This window comes from Bacillus rossius, chromosome 7, assembly GCF_032445375.1.
Source record: "Bacillus rossius redtenbacheri isolate Brsri chromosome 7, Brsri_v3, whole genome shotgun sequence".
Taxonomy (NCBI): Eukaryota; Metazoa; Arthropoda; class Insecta; order Phasmatodea; family Bacillidae; genus Bacillus; species Bacillus rossius.
The window spans coordinates 67,277,139-67,291,662 of NC_086335.1; the positions used below are offsets into that span (position 1 = coordinate 67,277,139).

Genomic DNA, 14,524 nt, shown 5'->3' on the forward strand with positions numbered 1-14,524 from the left:
ATTGCAACGCATGCCGGGCATTATCTAGTATTTGTATATATTACAAAATTCATCTAACTCCGTCATAACATGATTACAGATATTTCGTTAATCTCATTGCCTGGAACATTAAAAAATACATTTTTCCTACACGTTTATTTACGTTTCGTCTTTTGTTCTGTCTTTTGTTTAGTGGCCTTGTACATTACCTATAGCCAGAGACGTAAAATAGATGGCACGCAATCAAAATACCACAAGCAGTTGCAGTGGATTCTATGACAATCAATCTTTTCGAGTCGTAGTAGCGGTTCAAAATCGTGGTCCCGATACCTTCTAGAGTTTATCACTGCATTTTACAAACTCGTTATGAGCATCTTTGGTAACATTATCCGTTGTGTTATTTGTATGTGACATGAAAAGTGAGAAAGTATTTATAATTTTATATATTCAGTCAACATAAATAAAATCACATGTGCTAGAATTGGTTTTTAGTCATTTTTATATAATTATATTGAGATGGCGAGTAGGGAGAAAAAAAGTGAAGTGTGGAAACATTTTTCTATAAACTCAAATGAACAAAATAAAGCAACATGTTTACATTGTTAAACGGTAATTTCTCGATGCAACCTTATGTCATAGTCGATAATAATGCTAGTTTTCTGCAACAAAAGCTTACCCATTGTAAATTACAATTATTAGACTGTAGTTCAAGTTGTTTACAATAATAAATATAAATAGAAGTTAATTTAATTTACACTTTGCAATGACTTAATGGTGTATTTTATATATTTTTATACTGTTATTATAACTGTATTCTCAATTTTACCTAAATTCACATGGGAATAAAAAAATTTGTGTGCATTATTACACTTAAAAAAATTTGTTCATTATAATCGGTAAATGAATCGGTATCTGCCGATTATTGCTCTCATAATCCGTATTCGAATCGGTAATCGGTAAAGTCATATTGGTGGACCACTATAATTTATATTTATTGTATAACGGTTCGTTATATACAAAATAAACAGTTCAACGCCGATTGCAAATTTTGATGTTTTTATTATTTTTTAATAGAATGTTGCACAGACGATTCCAAACACTTTGAAAAGAGGTTACTCATTCAGTCCACATACATCTGCCCGTCGAAAAACTGCTGGTAGCTCGCATGATGAGAAATTACCGAAAAATAATATTGTAGATGAAGTCCTTCAGTAATGTTTTACTGCAAGTACACGACGATGGTGCGACCTCGAACAGGGCCGCACCCAGCGAAAACGAATTCCGCCCCGAGCCAACTGCCGACGAAGGTGGCCGCAATTTCTAATTCATTGTCCGAAAAAAAAAAATAAAACAAATTAGGTTGATTTAATATTCGGCCTGGCTCCGACCACCAACGTGAAATTATCTATTAGTACATTACATTATCATTTAGTGAGAAGCCACCGAACGCGACCTACTGTGGCAGCGATCGACAGACGACTGGTGATCTCATGAACTCGTCTCCTCCACGCAGGGAGTAGACGTCACATGACCTCACCGACCAATCACACGCACTCTTCATTCACTCTACAGATATTAGCCAATCACAGAACGAGTTACAACACATGAAAAAATCTTGTACACACAGAAATCTGGGCTTCCCCTGATCAGTCTCTTTTCAATTTCACATCGAAATCGGGGACTTCCATTCTCGTTCTCTCTCCCACGCCGTGAGAGAGCAGTTATCACCCGGTTCCCATGCAGGGGGGGAATTACCGTCTTTATCTCGGTTGGCGGGGAAACACTGTTCCTTTCTCACTTACACTTACAGGCCTCTCATGCCTCTCTTTCTAACCATCACACCAGCCCAGACACAGTCCCGTGATTTATAATTATATTACAATACGTTAATAAAAATTAAGAACAGCAATCATAATACAAATTACTTTACAAAATTAAAATCATTTAGAAATAACCTGAAAAAGTAGGCCTAAACAGGCAAAAATCTAGAACAGCGGCTTCTTTGTGAACAGTAACATAAAAATTACTAATGATTAAAAATGTTTAATAAAATACAAAATACCTTCTTAAAACACAGGGCACGTGCAAATAACATATATTAATATTCATAACGTCTGATTATACTGTCTCATAATATACACACCACTCTAAAAACATTGACTCATTTATATTTACCTATACAGAAAAGAAGTTTAAAAGAAAATTATTTAAATCGGAGGGCAGGGTTCTGCAACATTACAATTGTTAGTGCACATTGTGACCAAAATAAATTTAGTCCATTCAATTTATTTATTTATTCTTTTCAAACTATTAAAAATTATTTTAGACTTGAAACCACACAAAATTTTATAACAGCGAAATAAAACCAAAATGCCTAACCTTGAAAACAACATCTGATAAAATAATAAAATCATTTTTACGGACCTCTACTCATATGGGTATGCATGATGAAAAATGTTTATCAAACAAATGGTAACTTTTATAGAATACCTGTACGAGCAGCCTAACATACAATTGCAGCTAAGTGGTTTTTTTTTTTCCTTCGGAAAAAGGGGGGGGGGGGGGGTGTTTAGGGTAATTTTTATATTTATTTATAATTGTAACATGCCTATCTAAGGCAAGATGCCTAAGAATATAATTTAAATTAGATGCATTAAATGTAATATATTTAATAAATGCAAGAGTTTTATTAATATTGGATATTATATTTTGAGTATGATAATGAAAGAGTAATTTGGAATTAAGGGAGGTACCTAAATCTCTCATATTTAGATTTCTTAATAAAATGATTTAAATGTTTATAATCATAATTAGTAGGATGGTATTTTCTAATGTATGTTATTGAAGTGGTTTTACTGTAATTCAGTTTTGAGTTACACCATCTAACAATTGCAATTATATCACTCTGCAGTAAATGAGAGTCATGAACAGAAGTAATTAGTCCTGTTCTGTTAAGGTCATCCGCAAACAGGAAAACCAGTAGAGTGGTTCAACTCTTTAGCTACGACGTCTGTGAGTGTGTTATAAAGAAGGGGAGACGAAGTCCCGCCTTGGTGTGAATCGTCACACCTCCTCGTCGGCAGCGTGAAGCGAGTGAATGTGTCGGTGTGTGTCGCAGTTGAAAGGAGCCGACCGCAAACACAAGCAGGATCGTGAGAAGATGCTGAAGCGGCCAATGGCGGAGCAGGACAAGTTTCAGCCGTCCTACGACTGCACTGTGCTGACCGATGTGAGTGTAACCGCTCGTGTCAGCACTCCCATTCGCGTGTTTTTAGCTGCACAACACATCAACCGTTTTCTAAAAAGTTATTTCTATTTTTTTGTTATGTAATAGTTTTTTTGTTCCCACATTTGGTTGGCCCCCAAAATTTTTGAATACAATTTTTTTTTTATAAAGTTATACTTATTTAGGCACATGATGGTAAAATGATGAGAGTGAATTTTTACGATGTGCATGCAGCATGCTACAATAATTTGACATTATGAAAAAAAGCCTATACGCAAATAAAAATTATATATGTGCTTTTAAATCATATGTGTCAGTGATATTGAATACTGGTACATATAATTTGAAAACATTTATTTATTGTGAGTATTAGTTATAGAAATTGTGTTTATAAACTTTATCAAGTGTATTTATATAAGTGAGGTTATGTTCCAGTACTTATAATTTATTTGCGGTATAAAATTGTTATATGGTACTATATTACTATTGAATACTGTGTATTTATTAAATTAATTTTTGCTACAATAAATTTGAAAATAATTCAGTGTTTTAAATCAAAAAGAAGTATAACTTCTAATGTGTGTACATAAGTAAACATTTTTTTAATTGAAAATAATATAACTAAGTTTATTCGAACAGGAAGTAGTGTGATTATGAACAACTTCATCGTGAAAATGTTTTGCCTTTACTTACTATTTTGGAGATATAATGTAAAATGTAGCCATGTTTCAAGGACCGAGGATTTTTAATATTGTTTCTTTAAAAAAAATAACATAAATTAACTAACAATATAATGCTTACTGTAGCCTCAACCTGTACATTTAATTACATATGTCAATTGTATTCATTCATGCAATCATGTATCTATAATTGTGACAGTTGAAGTTTCCTGTGTGATATAAGCTGATTATCCTACCTGTGGTTTCAGCTTGGATCCTGTTAATAAAAGCTTAGTGAAGGAAATTTAGATAAATCACTCAAAGTTGAAAATTTTACAATTGTTGGGTCTAGATACCTCTTAATAGCTCATTTGACAGATGCATGCATAAACTTACGAAGTTATTAGACCATGTAAAATGGTGAAGCACATGTCTTTCGAAGCTGCAAACTTGGAACCACAATACTGGTTGTGGTCCTAATAAAAAACTATAACTGCATTAATTATTGTGATTTTGGTATTTTTTGAAAACACTTTATATTAATGAGAGTTTTTTATTAACAGGGTTTTTTATTCATGAGGTTGGTTTCACTGTTGTAAGTGCGTACAGAATGTTGTGTGAAATGGTGACGCAGTGTGCGGTCTGTTAAGATTCCTGTGGAGACGCTGTTCCAACAAGCCATCCCGGCGGTCAGCAGCAGCGTTCCGGCCAACGCCCTGGTTTCCGAGTCCACGTGAGTAGACCTCAGCCCCTCCACTCCTCACAGAGGGTTCCACGCTCCCCGGAGTGCATTTACAGCCTTCCATTGTGACCTGACAGCAGAACATTTATGGATTCACGAGTCCTCGAAATTTTTGAGTCAAGTTCTAAGATCAAGCCTAAGTTTACAGCTCAAAAATTGGAGTATTTTATTGTCTGGCTGGCTGTGCCGGTCACGCATCGCTGTGGCTAAGTCTGGTTAAATGGAAAAGAAAGAAAAGAGACAGCACTCATTTCTAATATAGCTGTGCCGATACGAATCTGCAGAATCCGATTTTGCCGGTGTTCAATTGATTCAGCGTGTCTGCTGATTCACAATACACTTGTTAATTTTCGGCCGATATTATTGAAAAAAGAAAGTGTCTGTTGTAACCTAAAATTCCACCAGTGCCCTTTCCACTTTTAGTACTATTACATACTTTGAAAATCATTTATTAGCTACATGTGCCAGCCGTACTTATCAAACTTAAACATCCTATGTTTTAATAACGTTCTTGAATATAATAAATTGTAAATAAATATATCATCAGCACTGTATACTATAGATATAGATATGTAGATAAGTACAAAAAATTGCTTTATTTATAACATGGCTACCACTGCAAACAACGGAAATTACCAACTGCTTGAACTGCAAAGAAAATTGACGGAGATATTTTTTAATCAACTTACATATAGTTTTTAAAATTGAATAAAAAATAACAGTAATATAGGACTTCACATGAAATGCATTTCCGTATAAATCTTTGGTATCATATTTTTGATAGGCGTTAAGATGATAGTGTACAAAGTCTTGCAATTTTGCACATTTTTAATTCATTTTTTTTAAACCTCTTATATTGTGAATCAATATATTTCATAGTTACCTATTATTAAATGTTCTTATTTTATATAATTACATATTAAATAATTAAATTTTCCAGCCTCCATTTGTAAATTCATGTTTCAATAAGCAACTAAAAGTCGTCAAAAAACAAATGAAAAAAAGCTAAAAATAAGAGTTCAAAAAAGAGAGGTTATGTTCCATTTACGTATAAACTAAAATACATGTGCATTTGCATTGCATTCTTTTCTTAGAATGAGTGATTTTGGGTAATTTAGTAAATTTATAAAAAAAATTTAACCAAAATGTATTTTCTCCTGCATCGGTTCGGAATCGGTGAATCGGCAACAGTTGTATTGGCATATCTATATGCAAAATTTTGTGAATCAGCACAGCTCTAGTTTCTAATATGTTTAATTTCATCATTTTTGGGTGCGATGAGAGTAAAATTTAAATTACAATTTCAAGACCGATATTTGATGCAAATTTTCTGTGAAACATTGTTTTAAAATGTTTCTAATGCGAAAGAGATGTAAAGGTCTTAGTTTTGAATTACCATGGAAGTTTCACTTCTATCACGTGTACTGATTTACAGGCGCTCAGTTTTTATTATTTTTTTTTTCAATTATTTTTATTAAATAAAAACTTGCACGTACAAATGGAACGTTGTGTCAAAATTTCGAAGCAATCGGTGAAGAACTTTCTGAGATCAGCTGTTTTTTTTACAAACAAACATTTACATTTTTATTTATATATGTAGATACAAGGAAACTAAACCACTAGTGAAATGTTATTGATACGAACCTCGAGTGATCAGAAGTTATCTTTTTTATTTAATTGTGGAGCTTGCCATGGGTTACCACTCTTCCCAGTTATACGTGCCACTGTGCTCGCCAGTCATTTCGACCTTGCCTTGTCACCTCGTGTCGACTCATTGTCACTCTACCTGCCAGTACTGCATGCACTTCAAGAAACCTGTGTTCTCCAGCTGCGAGAGCCTGCATGATGCTGCCGCTGATCGTACACAGGCGAACATCCGTTGACGGACGCTTTGCATTTACTGCAACTTCTCCATTCACCTGCACTCTTATCTCGAAAGGTAGATTGCTCTCTACCCTACAGACGCCTTTCTGCAGCATTGCACGGCCCCCTGTGACTGGAGGAAAACTGCAAGATTGTTGCAGGCCGTTGTGCATCCTGTTTCATTTTCCCTTCCACGCGGTTTGCCCTATAGGAACAGCTGTCGGCGTGTGTCAAGGGGACCGGATTCTGTTGTTGCGGTCTGCGGGCACAATAAATGGTCTTTCACCGGAAATCGTCTCAACTCGTCCTTTGCCGACTGTTAACGTTACTCGTGCTCTGGTGAAGAGAATCTCTGCCTCAGTAAAACCCCTGAACGATGCGGGAACCAGGCAAAGTGTTCTCGGCATCTGTGTCTCCCCGTGACTCTGCTACCTTGTGGTGAGACAGGACGAGGAAGGGAGCTTCCAAGTCATGGAGCAGACATCATGGGGAACGCATCTCAGATCTCTTTTTATAACTGCTGTAAATTGTTATGGAAAATTAAGTGAAATGTTTGGATTGTAACATGTACATTCAAGGTGAAGGTAGTACCTAATATTGTGACTAAAACATAGGTAAAAAACAATTATGTACATCAGAACGTTTTTAACTACATATACGTTGAATTTGTTCTATTACTGCTGTACTGATGTTAGTGGTTTACCTCTAACACATAATAACGGGCTTAAAACTTTTTTTTCTGCAGAAAATTTATTCTATGACTTTAAACAAGAGAACTTGGAACTCCCTTGCAGGTGTATGTCATAGCCTGCTAGTTTTGTATTTATATTTTTTTTCTAGTTTTAAACTGTCAATGAACAACAGAACACTAACATGCTAGAATACCCTTCCATATAGATAGCGAGTAGTTTTACTAGTTTAAAACATTTGAATTATAGATGGGCCAAGATTCGAAAACTCAAGCTGCGTTGAGCGAGTAGCTAAAGCTGGAATCAACTTAATAGTCTAGTTTCTTTATACTCAATATGATGATACTTAACATCTTTTTTTTATATAACTGGACATTATTTGACACGGGTTTCGGGCTTAATATCATGCACCATTATTTTGCCAACACTTCGTTAATTTTTGTAAGTACACTCCCCGAAAAACGTGAAACATTTCTTCCGCTTTTACGTTTTATAACCTGGAAAAAAAAATGAAATTTTGTAATGGCCTGCTGTATGTCAGAGATCTGTAAAACAGCATGTAAGCTATGGAAAGAAAATTTTAAAGTTTTGAACGTTTTAAACATTGTGTCACAGGCTCAATTATACTGCATATTTCTTGTTGAATCTGATTTACACACAATCATAATGCTTAAAGAAATGGTGCAGTGAAATAGCATAATGCTTAAAGAAACAGTGCAGTGAAATAGACTTTGCATGGTAGAACTATTTAATTCCGTTAATGACTTTTAGCATTATTTGTTGAGATAATTTTTGGACCATCATTGATTTGTGTTTCTAAAAAATTTGTTCACGTATGGCTGAACTTATTTTCTCGAGTAAGTTTGTTGAACTGTAGGAGTGAAGTGTCAACGTTTTCCAGGCAATGTTGTTTGTGAAAAAATTGACATTTGAGTGCATGGTTTCTAGGATGTGTGCACATTAAATCACACAGTTATTTCTTTATTTTTATTTTTTTCATTTTATATCAAAGCAATGCTAGTAATTTTAGACTTACAGTGGCACGACTATTGTTTGTACAAGTCAAACGGTGACTCCCAGCATGCAGCCTGGTCAGACATCGGGGGCCATGTTGCACATTGTCGTCACCTTGACACTAGGACCATCCACGCACCTTGTCCTGCTCTTGAATTACTCACCCCTCTTCCACTTTCGTGTTCTCTCGCCATTTGGCAGTCACGACAAATGTATGTTTATGTAATGTTAAAAAAATTGGAGTTCTACTCCATCTTTCAGCAGACCACCTTTGCAACTTGCAGCTAGTGGTACATATGTCTGTACATGAATTTCAAATATTTTAAATCCTTAAATGAAAAAATGCCATTAAAATTATTTTTTTTTGTTGTGGGTTTGGTGAAAGTCATGTTTACAATAACCTCCTGTGCACATATTTTGACTTTCTTTTGTGATATCATCATTTATTAAAGATTATAGCATCATATGTTGACATGTTTTGCATATAATTATAAATCAACTGTGTTAAAATCATGCCCGTATTTCAAAATTAGTGGAAAACCAGTGTGTGCCTGCCTAACATACGGCACTCGACATGACTTGTGTTTTCCCTGGACAAGAAATGAGACAACAATGAGTGCTGCTGACCCGAGTCCACTTGCAGAAGTACGCATGCTTACTCACCACTGAGCACCCAGGAGTTTCTGCTTCTTCTGCTACTTCTGTGAAAACATTATTGCCAGGTTCTTTTGAACATTCTTGCAATGGGGTTGATTGATTCAAGATGTTATTTTGGACACGTGATGTTGCTAGTACTCTGTATGTCATAAGAAACCCCAATAACAGACAAAGAAGAGGAAAATTACAAAAAAGATGAACATCTAACACACAGAAAACAGCTAAAATCAGCCGATGTCAAAAAATTAAAACCATAAACAGCACAGAAACTTCTTTGGAAGGAAGTAGTAAACAATAATTATTACATAGTTGATTGACACGGTGGGCTAAAACGATGAGACAGTAGCAATGAGGACAGTAAATAGAGACAAAAGCGACCTTGGACAACTCAAGCGACAGATGAACCCAACGATGATACTGAACACATAATATGAACAACACAATGAAAACACAGATGCACAAGCGAACCCAGCGATGATACAAAACAGATATTGTGGACACAGTAGACTTCCCGAGACAACAGTTGCGACGTTTCAAGAACTGAGATCTGTTCCCGTCCTCAGGCTCAAACAGACTGAACGTCTGAGGTTTCTCGTGAAATACAGTATAACCAGCAATGGTGTATGTCCATGATATCATGAATCATAATATCCAGACTCTTTCCAGTTTCCACTCAAGTGTTTTATTACAAGTTTTGTTACAAGTCAACAGATGACTGCTAACATTAGTTTAAATTAATATTATTCAATTGCAAATTAAATTTCATTCTGCATTCAAAATAACCATTACCAAACTGTACCCAAAACCATGTCTGAAGAAATAATAAAATTGCCTTTCTACACTCTACAAAACCAAACCAAATAATTGGATTCTAATGCAATTTTATATAACATATCAATAAGAACTTTTATAGAAACTAATGTCTTTTACTGTTCTAGTTGTTTTTATAGAATTGATTATTTTTTTTATAATTGCATCTTATTTTATAATGTATTTTGATTTTTGAATGCATGCAGAAATAATTTTTACATCAGTAAAAACACTAACATTAAAGTCTATTTCTGTTAGCAGTGATGTACAGGTAAGTTTCTGAGTAAACTTGTTATGCTATCTACGTATGTTTGCAACACTTTAAGCAGGAGATATTATACAAAAGGAATTTTTGGATTTATTTTAAGAAAATGCTAAGATTGTAAAATAATGCTTGTGAGAATTCTCTATTTTAAATTATGAAGCTTAGAAAATAGTTATTCAGATAAATTTTTGATTAGTACTTATTTTGTAGTATGTATTTGTCCAAGTACACAGGAAGTGAATGTTGGACTTAAGGAGTGCATTTGTAATTGAGTCAAATAACTGCTTATAAATTGGAAATGCACCACAGTGATTTCTGCTGTGACCATCAATACTGGAAATGGAAAGTGCCACAGTTTATGGTTATGATTAGTGTTAGGTCAGTTATAGAAATATTTTGATTCCATTGAATTACTTCTCCTAATAAGTTTACTTGGGTACAATGTTTGTTAATTTACAATTTTACAAGCTTATAAAGATATGGCCATAGAGTTCCTTAAATAAGATGGTCTCTTTGTGGACAGGTGTCTGAATACATGTACCAACCTGTCAGTAAGACAAGGAACAAAACAAAAAAAAAATACAAAAAAAGAAAGAAGCATATTATATGTAGTAGTGCCTACATCCTGCATACTCTTTCAAATACTAATATGTATATTTATGTAACATGTTCAGTGTTACATTTGTCATAATAACTTATATTGCAACATATTTTTTTTAAGGTTATGCACAACAGCATTTTTGTTCATTTTTTCCATACATGTAGTACTAAATAGTCTCTTGCTTCAATTTTGGTTATAACTTACATTCATATAATTCCAAACTCCAGTATAGATTTTTTAAACAAATGCTGTAAAAGTATACATGAACTACTATTTACATAGTTCACAAAAACAAAATCTTGTCTATTGTGATGGATGAACAGTGTTGTAAATAGCTCGGCGGATTGTTATGTGGCCTACAGCTTTATGCCAACATGTTCAAACATCATCAAATTGTAATCAAATATCAGAATATATGTGTTTCAACCATGCCTTGTCCGGGACTGGAACCCAGGACCCCTTGCACCGTAAGCCGGTGTGCATCCGACTACTCTACTGAGGTTGGCTGGGCTATTGTAACTTCGACTTTTTCACAAGATGGTGGCTGGCTGTCTCGGACACAGTGGCGAGAGATAATTATCTCTGTTTGACAGCTATGACACTGCGCTCTGTGAGTTTTTTCTGGAACTACTTCAAGAGATTTTACCTTTAAATAACTTGCGGGGGGCCTAACTAGCGCTTGGATATAGAAGATAGAGGATGGTCCGGATGAAGAGTTGGCCAGAGTAGAAAATTGGAGCACTTGGATGCTAGGTCCGCCTTCATATTTGAATTCACATCTGGTTTTTGTAACCACCATTTTGAAACTCCTGGTGGTGGGTGGCATGCACAACCCACTCTGCTTCCAGCTGCTCCTGACAAATAAGGAAAGGAGAAAAACAATCAAACTTACAAACTCAACACTTAATTAATACATGTTATACTGTGTGTACGCCTTCAAGAGGCCTCCTGGGTTCGGAGTCAGTTTTGCCTATTATTTTTTCGCAAGGGCGTACCTTGTTCTAAATTCTTACTAACCCGTCATTGGTCGCACCATGTGGATTTCTTTCACACTAAAAAATAACACAGTTTTATTTTGGAAGTCTAGCGGAGTTTTCATTGGCCAACACTTGAATTTGTTGCTATGAATGAAGCGTTGTTGACCTGGAGGCACTGTTGTGTTTCTTGGCATCTGTAGTATGCAAGATCTCTCATCGTGACAAGATGGTTGTGAATATTATCACTGTAAATGACAGTGCAGATTCTGTTTTTATTATTATTATTATTATTATTATTATTATTATTGCTGGAACATATTTCCTGAAAATGAGATTTGTTCTTGTAATTAATTACTGCAAAAGTATGCGCAACATGTGAGGGCACCCATTTGCTTAGAATATTCTACTTATACTTGCCTAACCTGCGAAGATAAAAATTATGTGTGGTTGAAAAACTTTCTTCATAACTATATTCAGAGCTGGGCAAAATACTTTGAAAATGTATTTGAAATACGAATTACAAAATACCTGTGTACATTTATTAAAAATACAGTTACAAAATACTCAAAATAAAATGTAGTTCAGATACAAAATACAAAATAGTATTTTAAAATACAGGTGAAATTACAAAATACATGCAACATTTTTGTGAGCAACGAAGGACGAATTCCCTTCAAGACAAACAGTCTCTCAAACATTGGGTCACTCAAGCTGTGGTGTTTATGGTTGTGTATTATACCTGCAAATGAAAACAACCTCTAAACAGGACCACTAGAGGTTAAACTTGTATTATATCGTAAGAAAAGCTTTCGCACCATTGGATAACCATCTTGCATACTCGTGTGGGTAGCCTTATCTTGTAAGTATTGTAATAACTCAAGTTCAACACTTGATTCATTATTTGTATTGACATTGAATGCAAACCAATCATCATCTGCTGGTGTGTAACTGTTCTTCTTGTCATCTCTCAGTGGGTTTATGTCCTTTGCAGCCACTGCTAGAACCTCTTGGATCCGTTTCCTCATGCTTTCATTAGTTGCAGTTGCAGGTAACCAACAAAATTTGAAGTATGGATGTGCACATGTTGCAATAATGGCTTCATTTACCTCTGAAGTTAATTCAAAATATTTCTCAAATCTTTTCAAAACTGATGTCTTCACAACTTGCGAATGAGATGCACCAAATCTGAAAGTTTGGAGTTCTAGTTCTTCAAACTTTTTAACCAATGTAAAAAGCGTTGGTAGTAATTGGCCATAATAGCAGCCATCTCCCTGTAGTTTGTTGTAGCAGAACATGACCCACTAATTATAGTATCTTTCCCAGGTTTGCATAATTCACACCGTGCTTTCAATTTACGATCTTTTCCATGTACTACAATAGTGAAAAACTTTCCATCCAGAATTGCGCTCTTAGGTACAAATACATTTTCTGATTCACATTTGCTTGCCATGTTTATTTCCATTTTCAATCATATTCCATAGATATGTATGAAAATACGTGATCAGACAGCAATTTGTAAAATCTGTGATAACATTTCTGTTCAACTAATATGTACCTTTACAATGATATCACTCACAAGTGCCAGATTGCAAGTAAATAGCCAATCCTAATTTCCAAAATTAAAATATCCAGCAAATAAATTAGATATTTTATAAATGCAAGGAGGGTCTACGCAATGTATTTCGTATTTTATAAAATACAAAATACAGTAATTACACTTCAAAAGTATTTTCGATACAAAATATAAAATACTGAGACATAACTTTCTACTGATACAAAATACCCAAAAGTATCGAAAATACGTATTTCAAATACTTGTATTTTCGATACTGCCCAGCTCTGACTATATTTAACCATTTTGTACAATTTAAAGTTTTGTTCACAGGTTTTATTTAATTCTAAGGCATAATATGAAAGAGTCGAAGGAAGAGTACTTTTAGTTAAATAGTTTTTGTTGTTTTTAAACACTTTATGTCCATGTAAATATAATATAGAAACGATTTTAGGGCCCTAAAAAACAGGATGAAAGTTTATATAGTAAGTTAAACTATTATTTATTTGTTTGATATCCGGGCCGCGAAGCTGCGCGGGAGAGAGGCGGTGCTGGCAGGCTCGGGAACTGACCGGGGGTCGGTGAGCGCCAGTCTCTGCGCCGCCGATAATAATAGGTTAGTGCGGCCGCCGATAAGAGGCCGCGGTGCCTCGTGTCGGCCGCAACCGGTGCGCGCCGCCCTCTGGCTGCCCGGCTGCCCGGCTGCCCGGCTGCGTGCTACCTCGTGCGCACGAAGCTGTGCAGGCGGAACATAGCGGGGTTGAGAGACGCCATCATAAATTACGATTAAAATACGAGGAAAACATGTGAATTTCTTAAACATAACGTAAATATAAAAAAATTTACGAACATGTATTTTGAATTAACGGAGTGGCAGCATATACTTTGGAATAATGTTTTGCCAGTGTTATATTATTTTGGTAGCAATGAAATAAGCATGGCTGCAAAGCAAAATCTCGTGTGTGGATTGCTCGTGTGTATTTTTTTTTTTTTGCAATTAATACTAAGTTATGATTTTCAGCACTTAAACTTTGTGGTCATGCAGGTTTCAATATTTGAAACAAATGAAAAAGCATACTAACATAGTGTTTTGGTTTTTCCTTATTTAAAAAAAAAAATCATTTTAAACGTAATACTGTTAATATTCCCTGCAACGAACGACCACAAAAAAATCAAGGTTACCAACATTTCTTATCGGAATTTTTAACGCTCTTTAGGTTGTTAGGTTACCTCTGAATCCCGCACAGTTTTCAGATTTACAGAAGAAGAAGAAGAAGAAGAAGAAGAAAAGAGTATTATATAATTGAGTTTTCACTCTTATCTTCAGTTCGTTAAGCTTTCAGACACATTTACTGCACCTATTGCACAGCTTTCATAACGTCGTTGCAAATTATTTTTTCTCACTTCCGGCTTACGTAAATGCACTGAACACACATGAAAACAACTAGTTGTTGCACTAGTACCTATTAAAGCGAATTGAAAAAATTTCC

The 14,524-nt window shown here is 35.0% G+C and overlaps 1 protein-coding gene across 4 annotated transcripts in view; it reads left to right on the forward strand.

The window, feature by feature from the left end:
• Positions 1 to 14,524, forward strand: part of LOC134534273 (transcription factor CP2-like protein 1) — a 122,501-nt gene that overhangs the window by 85,615 nt on the left and 22,362 nt on the right. For all 4 annotated transcript variants that reach the window (XM_063372574.1, XM_063372578.1, XM_063372577.1 and 1 more), the window contains 2 exons: positions 3,098 to 3,208; positions 4,515 to 4,597. In XM_063372574.1, coding sequence (XP_063228644.1) covers positions 3,098 to 3,208; positions 4,515 to 4,597 — 194 coding nt within the window. The remainder of the gene's footprint in view (positions 1 to 3,097; positions 3,209 to 4,514; positions 4,598 to 14,524) is intronic.